At 48.7% G+C, this 12,745-nt stretch overlaps 1 protein-coding gene across 6 annotated transcripts in view; it reads right to left on the bottom strand.

Annotated features, from left to right (window-relative positions):
* The window catches only part of SCARB1 (scavenger receptor class B member 1), a 93,579-nt gene that overhangs the window by 36,525 nt on the left and 44,309 nt on the right, over positions 1–12,745 (bottom strand). For all 6 annotated transcript variants that reach the window (XM_069557360.1, XM_069557361.1, XM_069557364.1 and 3 more), the window contains exons 2-3: positions 7,162–7,319; positions 3,881–4,022 (exon numbers count right to left, since the gene is read on the bottom strand). In XM_069557360.1, the coding sequence (XP_069413461.1) occupies positions 3,881–4,022; positions 7,162–7,319 (300 nt within the window). The remainder of the gene's footprint in view (positions 1–3,880; positions 4,023–7,161; positions 7,320–12,745) is intronic.

Raw genomic sequence — 12,745 nt, 5'->3', positions numbered from 1 at the left:
CTACAGTGATTGGTTTGGGAATATGTATGCAGCCCCATCAGAACCAACAAGCCACAAGGAGCAAATCAGCTGGGGTTGTGGGGTAGAGAGGGACGGTGGCTCTGGCTGCCCTTGAACATGGTGTGTGCAAGGCTGCAGCCACCCTGAGGGGTGGATCTGCCAGAACATGGAACCGACACAGATCTGGGCAACCTCGTTTGCACTCTGGATCAAACCATATCTGAAACCAGGCCAACTCCTGACCTTTCAGTAACATGAGCCCATAAACGCCCTTTTTAGTTATGCCAATTTAGAGTACCTTTCACTGTCACCTTATAAGCAAAGAATCTTGATGCAGACTACTCTACTTCCTTAGCATCTCCCTTCCAAACTCCAAGAGCCCCAAGCACCAGTTCTACCTAGTATCTGGGTGCTTAGAATATGGGTGAATTTATTTTAGAATTTTTGTTTTCCTCTGGAGATACCATCTTGGCACTTGGTTTACTTTTTAAAGGCACCTCATCTAATATCTGGGCTTCCCTGGTAGCTCAGCTGGTAAGGAAACCGCCTGCAATGCAGGAGACCTTGGTTCAATTCCTGGGTTGGGAAGTTCCCCTGGAGAAGGAATAGGCTAGTCACTCCGGTACACTTGAGCTTCCCTGGTGGCTCAGATGGTAAAGAATCCACCTGCAATGCAGAAGACCTGGGTTCGATCCCTGGATCGGGAAGATCCCCTGCAGGAGGGCATGGCAACCCACTCCAGTATTCTTGCCTGGAGAATCCCCAAGGACAGAAGAGCCTGGTGGGCTACAGTCCATGGGGTCACAAATAGTCAGACACGACTGAACAATAAGCACAAGCACATCAAGTATCTAATCTCTACCTGTAGGAAGGGGAACACACACACACAGAAGTCGCTCAGCCGTGTCCGACTCTTTCGACCCCATGGATTGTAGCCCACCAGGCTCCTCGGTCCATGGGATTTTCCAGGCATGAATACTGGAGTGGGTTGCCGTTTCCTTCTCCAGGGGATCTTCCTGACCCAGGGATCGAACCCGGGTCTCCCGCATTGTAGGCAGATGCTTTACTGTCTGAGCAAGGGAACCAGCATTTTCTTAAACATAAAGGTCTGATTCTGTAAGAATTTACAAGGGTCTCCTTAACATTATGATTTTTAGGGTAATAAATAGATGGGTTTTATTTATTTTGTATAAGTACTGGCATTGTGTTTCTCTAAGTCAGTATTTCTTCTTTTTCTTTCCTTTTCGGCTGTGTCAGGTCTTAGTTGCGGCATGCAGAATCTTTTGTTGTGGCGTGTAGGCTTGGTTACCACACGGCATGTGGGATCTTAGTTCCCCGGCCAGAGATCAAACCTGTAGTCCCTACATTGCAAGGTGGCTTCTTAACTACTGGACCACCAGGGAAGTCTCTTAGATGGTTTTTAAAAATCGTGAAAGGATATAAAGTAAAAGTCCCTCTCTAACCTATGACCCTTCCTAATCTCCTCCCCCAAGACAACCCACTGCTCTGGGTTCTTGAGTATTCCTGCAGGAAGCATCAACTCCAGAAGTCAGCAAGCTGTGGTCCATGGGCCAGAGCCAGCCCATGGCCTGCTTTTTACAGTCCAGGAGCTAAGATGTTCTGCATGTTTTCATGGTTGAAAGAAAAACAGAAGACCGTATGAAAAACATGAAAATTATATGAAACTCACATTTCAGTATATCCACGAAATAGGTCTCTTGGCATATAGCCACACCCACTCATTTATGTTTTTGTCTTGGGCTTCTTTTGCATTTAAAAAAATTTTATTTATTTATTTGGCTGCTTCAAGACTTAGCTGAGGCATGCAGGATCTTTAGTTATGGCATATAGGATCTAGTTCCCTGAGCAGGGGTCGAACCCAGGCCCCCTGTATTGGGAGCTCGGAGCCTTAGCCATTGGACCACCAGGGAAGCCCCTGCTTTTGCTTTATAATGGCAGACTTGAACAGCTGCAACAGAGAATGTCTAGCCCTCAAAGCCTAAAACATTATCTGGCCCTTTACAGAAAAAGCCCAGCTGGTCTAGGCATGTAAAAGCACGTGTGTAAGTGGGTGTGTGCATGCATGCAAGTATTTCTCCTTCAGAAACAATAAGTAGGGGCACTTTGCTTGTGTTCAATTTTCCCAAGTTAGACATAACTAAGAGACTGCTCCACGACACCCTCTGCAGCCCTGCCTCCTTTTGCGGGATGTACACTAGTCCACTGTCTGTCTGCAGTAGATATCACAACATAACTCCACATGATGATCAGTAGATGTTTGCTCTGAAAACGTTGCTGAAATAAACATCCTTGAGAACAAACATCTTTGCCCACATGTGTTATTCTATCAAGAAGACACATTCCTACCTATGAAACTTCTGAGGTCAAAGGCACAGGCAATTCACACCGAAAATCACTTCAATTTAAGTTGAAAATTACCTTTCAACAGCTCATACTAGTTCCGTTCCTAACGACAGTGTTCCCACAAACGCTCCTAAGCCCTGGGCATTTATCACACAGTCTTTGCCAACCTAACTGGTGGAGGAAAGTGACTTCAGTGCCTAAACATGCACCTATGACTCTGAGGGAGGCAGCAGCAAGGCTTCAGGCTGCATTTATCTGAGCTTTCATCCTGTCCACCCAACACACTTCCCAGGTGCATTCACATCTGATCCTGAGCCCAGCCTGGGGCCAGCCCCGGAGCACACATCTGCTGATCCTCAGCTGGGTGGACAGAGGATTGAATGAGAGGCTGAGTACCACAGAGTGGCAGCCTCATAGACCAAACTAGTTTCAAAACCCTAATCTGCTACCTGCTAGTTGAGTGACTTTAGATAAGTCACCTAACCTCTCCGTTCTTCAGTTTTCCTCTTCTACAAATGGAGAAAATAATAGTACCTAATGATCGTGGGACTGCGGACAAGTAAACAAGGTGGTATGTGTGAAGCCTGGCATACAAGTTCTAACATGTAGTGTCAGCAAGATGCTCACATAGCAGACCTGAGACAGTTCTCTCTAGAAAGGCCTGGGCCTTGGCTGGCATCTGAGATCTTGGTGTTAGGAGGGCTCCCACCGCTCCCTAACTGATAAGAGGGGCTCACTGTGCCTGGATTGTACCACCTGCTCTCCTGGAACACAGATCCGGGCCAGGCAGAGGGCGTCTCCGTGACGAGCCCCCAGTAAACACCCCCTGGGCGCCGAGTCTCTGTAGTGGGCATTCCTGGTAGAGGAGACCTACCTGTGTGTGGTCATAAGTCACCGCTCAAGGAACGAAGCATGACTCCCCTGGGAGGTGGCTCTGGAAGCCTGCATCTGGTCACCACCCCACGTGCCCTTTCCCTCTGCTGATTCTCTTCTGCCTCCTTCCACTCTACCAACCTATAGCCAAGAGCACAACCATATATGCTGGGTCTTGCAAGCCCTACAAGTGAGTCAGCGAACCTGGGGGTGGTCTTGGGGACCCCGGCACACACGGCGGGCAGGCAGTAAACCCAGCTACTTCTGTGACTCTTACCTGCAGAGAATGGACGTTCTGTCCACAACCTCCCTCCAAACACCACAGACAAGCACACCGCGCCCCCATTCAGCTTCCCACCAAGTACTCCCTTTTGGAGATTCTAGATTTGCCTTTGTTGTTGCACCCGATTAGGGGTTGAACCCGCGTACCCCTGCAGTGGAAGTCTTAACCGCTGGACTACCAGGGAAGTCCCTAGATTTGCAGATTGAAAAGGGAAAGGCCATGACTTTGACCAATGCCCCCAACCAGAGACCAAGATGCACCCAGGAAGCCCGCCGAGTCAACCCAGGAGCCACAGATTGAGCCCTCAAGGGACCGCCCAGTGCAGGGGGCAGGCAGAGAGACGGACCAGGGGTATCTCACCAAGACCAGGATGTTGGGCATGACGATGTAGTCGCTCTCCTGGCCGCGGGACTTATCTGGCTGGAACTGGTAGCTGCGGTATTCCAGGAAGGACACCGTGTCATTGTTGTTGAAGGTGATGTTGCTCTTGTGCCTGAACTCCCTGTGGGGGAGGAAGCCGGTGGGTCAGCTGCCAGGAGCCCGGGGGGCCCTCAGCTGTCTGTGTGCCCAGCTTGACTGCCTCCTACATGTCTGTTCCACCACCCACCCACTGTGGCATGTGCTTAGTCGCCTCTCTGTGACCCCAAGGACTGTATGTAGCCCGCCAGGATCCTCTTAAAGTGAAAGTGTTAGTCACTCAGTTGTGTCCGACCCTTCGGGACTCCATGGACTGGGGCCTGCCAGGCTCCTCTGTCCATGGGATCTTCCAGGCAAAAATACTGGATTGGGTTGCCATTTCCTTCTCCAGGGGATCTTCCTGACCCAGGGATCAAAGCCGGGTCTCCTGCATCTCCTGCATCAACAGGTGGATTCTTTACCACTGAGCCCCCTGGGAAGCCCACCTACTGCAGGACAGGCACAGAAGCCTCTTGTCACCAAATCCCATATGCTCCCTCCCCCTGAGCAAGCTGCCACCATCCCCCTGTCCCTCATCACCCTCCCCCTGGGCATCCTAGCTTTTCTGAGGGAGGCAGTGAGGACGGTGGGTAGGAATATGCACTCTGAAGACAGAAGGCAGGGGGCCTGAATCCTGTCTCCATCTCTTACTACTCAAGCCTGTTTTCCCACGTTTAAAATGGGAGTAACGGGACTTCCCTGGCAGTCCGTGGTTAAGACTGCATGCTTCCACTGCAGGGAGCATGGGTTCAATCCCTTGATGCGGAACTAAGATCCTGCGTACCACGAGGTGCGGCCAAGGAAAAAAAATAAAATGGGAGTAATAAGCAGACTTACGTCATTAGGTCCCTACTTGTGAGAACTGAATGAACTAATGTGTCTCAGAAGTTAAAGTGTCTGCCTGCAATGTGGGAGACCTGGGTTCGATCCCTGGGTCGGGAAGATCCCCTGGAGAAGGAAATGGCAACCCACTCCAGTATTCTTGCCTGGAGAATCCCATGGACGGAAGAGCCTAGTGGGCTACCGTCCACGGGGTCACAAAGAGTCGGACACAACTGAGCCACTTAACTTTCACTTTCACTTTCAATGCATGTCAAGCAATTAAAACGATTGCCTAATGCATAGAGAAAAGCATTTTATCAGCTGCAGTTTTTATTGCTGTTATGCTGTTTTTATTCCATCATGCTCTGCAATCCATTTTCTGCAGAGCATCCAGAAGAATCTTTGAAAAGGGGAAATCAGATCACGTCATCCTCTCCCCCAAACCCTCCTTTGCACACAGGATAAAACTGAGCTCCTTCTGTGGCCTCCAGGGTCCTCACCATCCGGCCCCGTCCAATTCTCAGGTTTCCTCTCTCCCCCCTCACTCTCCCCTCACTCCTAACACGCCAGCCACACATGCCTTCTCCCCTCCTGGACTACCAGACTATTCCCGCCTCAGGCCCTTCGCACTCGCTGCTCCCTCTGTCCAGGACTCACTTCCCCCCAGATCCTCACACTGCAGTGCCCGCTTCTCACCATCTGGGTCTAGGGAATTGTCCCCCTTTGTCGAGGTCCTCCCTGACCCTTCAGTTAGACCAGCCCCCGCCAAGCCCTGCCTCCAGCACTCTCCATGGCTTGACCTGCTTTGTTTGCACCACGCTTATCCTGCCAGGTTTCCCCTCATTTGTCCACTTGTTTATTCTCTCCCGATGGGAATGTCAACTCTGTGAGGCAGGGGCTTTTGTCTGCCTTTAACAGTGAACTGGCACAGTGCCTGGCATACAGGAGATGTTCAGTACTCAATAAACGCTTATGGAATGAAGAGATAAGTAAGAACTTTGGCAAACCAGGCTCAGCTTCGACACAGAAGCCTTGCATGGATGAGCTAAGCCAGGATTGCAGTTTCCTGAGGGCAGAATGGGCAGCACCAGAAATCGGGTCTTGTCTTCCAGGGAGCCCCTTCCCCAATGTCCCTGTGGAATCTGTGGTGCAGGTTGGCACCTGACAGCTCTTCTGGAGCCTTGTGGCAGAGCCTCTCTTGGGAAACTGCTCCAGCCAACCCCACGGAGCCCAGTAGCCACTGGAGAGCTTCACCCTCCCAAAGAAAGTGATCAAATGAAGAAGCTGTGACAGCTGTGGTCATAAATAAAGACAGCAGGACCCTGTGGGGCCCTCCCAGGTCAAAGTCCTTTTCCATGTCCCCAATTTTCTTGTAGGGAATAAGCTTCATTCAGCCTCTCTGACCTTCCCTGAGTTCCAGGGGGCAAACACTTGTTTATCAGGGGAGGGAGGGGATGCAGAAGCAAAGGAGGGGCAGTCAGGAAACAATAGTGCAGCCTTGGGGCAGGGTCCTGGCTCCTCCTCAAGGGACACACAGAACAGTATCTCTGAGTTTTTCTGCAGGAACTAAGGACCTCACCAAGGTGGAAGATGGTATCCTCTGGCCGAGCAGAAGATTCCTAGAACACCTCCCTGTTAACTGCACCACCAACCAATCAGAACAAAGTTTTGCACACAGTGGAAGAAGATAAAGGCCCTGACCTTTTCTCCAAATGATTCTCCCTTTAAAAACTTTCATGGTTGAGCAGAAACTTTAGAGTTGGTTTTTGGACATGAATCCGCCTTCTCCCCACATTGCTGGCCTCTTGGATAAAGCAATCTTTCCTTTCCAAAAGGCACTTGCCTTTTTCTTTTTCTAACTTTTTGGCCACACCTCGAAGCATGTGGGATCTTAGTTCCTTGACCAGGGATCGAACCTGCACCCCCTACGGTGGAAGTGCTCATTCTTAGCTGTTGGACTGCCAGGGAATCCAACGCTCGCCTTTTGAGTGGCAAGCAGCCAAACTCAGGAAACGATAATGTGTTAATAACTAACACACTTACTGATCACTTACTGCATGCCAGGCACTGTGCTGGGCTCCCCATTATCTCATCCAATCCTCATAACCACTCCACCATGGATATAGTCATCCCCATTTTACAGAAGGGGACACTGCAGGACAGGAAAGTAAAGGCCCCTGCCCACAGTCAGAGACCTGCTGAGTGGCAAAGCCAGGCAGTCACTCCCAAGTCTCAAGCACTGGAGCACTGGATTGGAGCAAGCAGACTGGCCCTGAATGAGCCCTTCTGCAAGGGGCCTTGGTTTCATCATCTGTAAAATGGGGTGATGACCTGAGTCCCAGCCCAACCTCCTCCATCCTCACCTGTACACATAAGGCCCGCGCTCCTGCACCTGTGGCTTCTGGCCTTGGATGATCTCCTCAGGGTTGACGATGTTGAAAAAGTAGACAGAGAGGTAGAAGGGGACAGGGATTTCCTTCCACATGTTGAAAGACAGGCTGTTGGGGTCGATGCGCACATTCTGTGGGGGACGAGACAAACAAGCTCATGAGGAAGAGGGCCAGGGCCCCTACCCACCCACCTGCCCTACCACAAGGCTCCAAAACGGCTGCTTGGTGCCAGCCTGCATCACAGACTCCACAGGGTCTTTGAGGAAGGGACTCCCTGGAGATGCTCTAGGGGCAGGAGGAGGTGGGAAAGCTGTTGACACCTGCTGCTCCAGAGTTGACATATGACATAATTAATGTTAATAGTTGATATTATTTGTATGCATTATTTTTAAATGTGTTCTAATAACAACAGCCTGATCAAGAGACTGGGAGGTGGCCACTGCTCAACCACAGCTCAAATTCACCATTCATTCATTCACTCATTCATTTAACACACATTTTTAAAAACTGAAGTATAGTTGATTTACAATGTTTCAGGTGTACAGCAAAATATTCAATTTTATATATATATATTCTTTTTCAGAATCTTTTCCACTATAGGTTATTATAAGATATTGAATATAGTTCCTTGTGCTATATAGTAGGTCCTTGTTGTTTATCTATTGTATATATGCTGCTGCTGCTGCTAAGTCACTTCAGTCGTGTCCAACTCTCTGAGACCCCAGAGACGGCAGCCCACCAGGCTCCCCCGTCCCTGGGATTCTCCAGGCAAGAACACTGGAGTGGGTTGCCATTTCCTTCTCCAATGCATGAAAGTGAAAAGTGAAAGTGAAGTCACTCAGTTGTGTCTGACTCTAGCCACCCCATGGACTGCAGCCCACCAGGCTCCTCCGTCCATGGGATTTTACAGGCAAGAGTACTGCAGTGGGGGTGCCATTGCCTTCTCCGATTGTATATATAGTCATGTGTATCTGTTAATTCCTAATTTATCCCTCCCCTCTTCCCCTTTGGTAACCCTAAGTTTGTTCTCCATGTCAATACACATTTACTGAACACCTACGGCATGCCAGGCCCTCTTCTAACAGCTGGGGTTAGAAAAGTGAACAAGACAGATCCAGATCTCTAACTTCATGGGGCTTTTATTCCAGTAAAGGAAAGACAGGTCATCAACAATTAGGGTAAAATACGTGGTGTATGAAAAGTGAAAACACAGCAGGGACTGGGAGGAGGACTGCAACTTTAAACAGAGGAGCCAGGCAGGTGAAGAGTAAGGAAAAACAAAGCACAAAAAACTAAACCAAAATCAAAAACTAAAGGCACTGGAGGGAACACATGGATTTAGTGGTGGTGAGTAATTTCATACATAATACACAGCCCACGCAAAGGCCCTGGGGCTGGGAGAACTGAGATGGAGCAATGGGGAACAGCAAGGAGGCCAGTGTGGTAGGGAGCAGAGCCTGTGAGTGGGAGGGCAGGAGATGAGAGCAAGACCAATTTTCGATGAAAAGCCAGAAATACAGAAATTTATGTGCTGTACTCTTGTGCTAAGTCGCTTCAGTCATGTCTGACTCTTTGTGACCCTATGAACTGTAGCCTGCCAGGCTCCTCTGTCCATGGGATTCTCCAGGCAAGAATACTGGAGTGGGTTGTCATTTCTTCCTCCAGGAGATCTTCCCTCACCCAGGGGTCAAGCCTGTGTCTCCTGTGTCTGCTGCACTGGCAGGCAGGTTCTTTATCACTAGCGCCATGTAAACTAGAAATCTCCAGGTTTATAAAGCTTGGCAAAAATCCCTTGCCACCTAATCCCGCTCCCAACCTGACCAGCCCATCAGGTAGTTGCTCCATGTTGCAAAGCCAAGTGTCTGGAACAGCTTGTGTTACCTTCACTTTTTCTTTGAATGTGGCCTCCCAGGACAAGGACAGCCACTCCCACTGTCTCCAGACAGACTGTCCCAGAACCAGTGGGCAGGGGCTCTGGAGAAGGAAGAAGACTGGAGCTGGCCAGTCAGGCCCAGCCCCATGTCCCTAACTGGTAGATTTTGGGAAGAAGAGGGTTTGGAGAGAGTCAGACCTGAGGGCAAGTTGGCCAGCCCTGAACCTCAGTTCTCCCATCTGTGCAATGGGGCCAGTGACTATAGCCTCAGCTGTGCTTCATTTGATCTACATGGCACTTCAATGAAGAAAAGTTGAACTCATTGTCAAGCACAACAAAAAAAATGATTTAACATAAAATCTGGATTTCAAAGTTCTCTTGAAACTATCAGATCAGAGACTCGCCTTTGGGTATAACAATCCTTTATTGATGAACACATCTGCCTACCAGCTACAAGAGTCACAGGAATCATTTTTTTAAGATTTTTAAAATTTATTTCTTTATCTTTGGCTGCGCTGAGTCTTCACTGCTGCGTGCAGACTTTCTCTAGTTGCAGTGAGCAGGGGCTACTTTCTAGTTGCAATGCTCAGATTTCAGTAGTTGCAGCATGCAGGCCCAGTATTTGCGGTGCACAGGCTCAGTTGCCCCACAGCATGTGGAATCTTCCCAGACCAGGGATCGAACCCACATCCCCTGCATTGGCAGGCATTCTTAACCACTGAACCACCAGGGAAATCCAGGATCATTTTTATAACCTGAGCATCCAGTACATGCAAATAAAGGTGACTAGAAAATGTGGTTTGTACAAAGCAATGCAAATGAGTATTTCCTTGCTGAAGAGGGTATGGAGAAAAGGGAACCCTCCCACACTGTTGGTGGAAATGTAAATTGGTGCAGTCACCATGGAGAACAGTACTGAAATTCCTCAAAAAAGTAAAAATAAAATTACCATATGATCCTGCAATCCCACTCCCGGGCATATATCTGGACAAAACTCATTCGAAAAGATACATGCACCCCCAATGTTCATTGCAACACTGTTCACAATAGCTAAGACATGGAAGTAACCTAAGTGTCTACTCACAGATGAATGGATAAAGAAGTTATGGCATATATACAATGGAATATTCTCACCATAGAAAAGATGAAATAATGCCATTTGTGGCAACATGGATCAAACTAGAGATTGTCACACTAAGTGAAGTAAGTCAGACAAAGAAAGACAAATATCCTATGGTATCACATGAGGAATCTTAAAATATGATACAAATGAACTTATTTGTAAGACAGAAACAGACTCACAGACACAGAAAACAAGCTTATAGGTGCCAGGGAGGAAGGGTGGGGGCAGGTATATATCAGGAGGTTGGGATTAACACAGAGACACTGCTATATACAAATTGCTGTGCTATACACTTGAAACTAACATAACATTATAAATCAACTTTACACCAATATAAAATTTAAAAACAAACAAGCACTTCCCAGGGATTGCCTGTGTATCAGGTGCTGTTTTAGGCTCTTCACATCATTGTCACTTCCCTAACCAACACCATGACTCCTCGAACCAAGAGGGTCATGGCCCTCACCTGAAACAAGGGCAGCAGCTGCAACTCCCTTCTGGGCCCCGAGGTCCCTGGGGCTCAGGTTTTTCCAGCTCCTCCCAAATTCTGTGAGCTGCCAGAAATCCGGATGTTTCTATGGCATCTCCCGATTGTTTCAAGAGCAACATGGTATTACTCAAAATCAACACACCCAGGAGGCAGATGGCGCGTCTTCAGGCCACGGCTGGACCCCAGGAGACCCCTCTGCCACACTTGCCAAAGCACCTCACCCAGACCATCTCCCAGAGAGGGGGACCTCTCTGTGTCACAGGCCGGGACACTGAGGCCCAGCGAGGCTGTGTGGCTCCTCTCCAGCCCCACCACCTGCCCCCTCAGCACGGGCTTGGTGAATGAGGTGAATGCTTGCCCCGTCACGTCCGACTCTTTGCAACCCCATGGACTGGGGCCCGCCAGGCTCCTCTGTCCATGCGATTTCCCAGGCAAGAGTGGGTTGCCATTTCCTCCTCTAGGGGATCTTCCCGAGCCAGAGATCGAGCCTGCATCTCCCATGTCTCCTGCATTGCAGGCAGATTCTTTACCACTTGAGCTACTGAGGAAGCCAAGAAAGTGGAATTCAGACCTCAGCCTGGAAGTTGTTGGTGGGTTTAGGGGTCGGATGGAACCCTCAAATTTTAATACGAAGGAACAAAGACAGGCCCACAGGCAGAGGTGGTCTGTCGTGCCCTCTCTCCATCCCCTCGGAGATGAGAAAGATGAGCGGTCAGAAGAAAACACATCAACCTAGTTTCCTTCTTTTTATGTGTTTGTGATAAAACACATAAGCTCTAACCTCTTAGCAAACATTTAAATATACAATGCAGTGGGTTTTCTATTTTTTGCTGTGCTTGTGAGACCTTAGTTCCCCAACCAGGGACCAAACCTGGGCCCTCGGCAGAGAGAGCACAGATTCCTAACCACTGGACTGCCAGGGAGCTCTCTACTATGCAGCACTGCTAACTCTAGGCACTATACAGATCTTTTATTCATCCTGACTAACAATAATATCATATAACATTGGAAATATAATTGTAAAAGACCCTGATGCTACGAAAGATTGAAGGCAGGAGCAGAAGGGGATGACAGAGGATGAGATGGTTGGATGGCATCACCGACTCGACGGACAGGAGTTTGAACAAACTGTGGGAGATAGTGAAGGACAGGGAAGCCTGGTGTGCTGCAGTCCGTGGTGTTGCAAAGAGACAGACACAATTTAGCAAATGAACAACAACAACCATAAATAAAAAGGAAGGAAGGAAACTTTCAGAGGTGATGGAAATGTTTACAATGCAGACTGTGGTAATGGCTTCACCTCTCTCTAAACTTATCTGGTTGTATACATGCTGAGTCTCTCAGTCATGTACGATTCTTTGCAACCCCATGGACTATAGCCCGCCAGGCTCTTCTGTTCATGGGATTTCCCAGGCAAGAATACCGGAGTAGGTTGCCATTTCCTTCTCCAGGGCATCTTCCTGACCCAGGGATCGAACCCCATGTCTCGTGTCTCCTGCAGGGCAGGCGGATTCTTTACCTGCTGAGCCATTAGGGAAGTTGTATAATTATATACATACAACTAATTTATTATGTCAATCATACAGCAGTAAAGTGGCTTAAATTTCAAAAAAAACAAAACAGTTTCCAGTTCCTGCCTCCCTCCCGCAGCCCTGTTTTTTAGCAAAGGTATGGTGACCCAGAGAAGCCTGGAGAAGTCTTTGAAATTCCGGAATTCTGCTGTGCTTTCCTAATCTCCTGGTCTTCCCACCCAATTCAGGGCTAAATCAAGGTCAAATCAATGAATCACCAGATGAAGGCTTACGTTTCTCTCTCCAACAGAAGGGACTGTGGGGTTCTGGGGCTCCACTCTGTTTGTGGGTACTCGCTCACAGGGAATCTCCCATTAGCCAGCTTTGCCTTCTGGATACGTTATTAATCTTTTCTGTGCCTCAGTTTCCTCATCCATAAAATGGGTGTAATGACAGCATCCATCTCATAGGTCTGGTGTGAGGTTTAAGTGCCTTTGTAAAATGCTTAGAACAGTGGCAAGTAGAGCCTAGGGACCCAGCAGGTCAACCATGCAGTCACC

The sequence above is a fragment of the Ovis canadensis genome, chromosome 17 (genome assembly GCF_042477335.2).
Source record: "Ovis canadensis isolate MfBH-ARS-UI-01 breed Bighorn chromosome 17, ARS-UI_OviCan_v2, whole genome shotgun sequence".
Lineage (NCBI taxonomy): Eukaryota > Metazoa > Chordata > Mammalia > Artiodactyla > Bovidae > Ovis > Ovis canadensis.
This window is presented reverse-complemented; position numbering and strand designations above follow the sequence as displayed.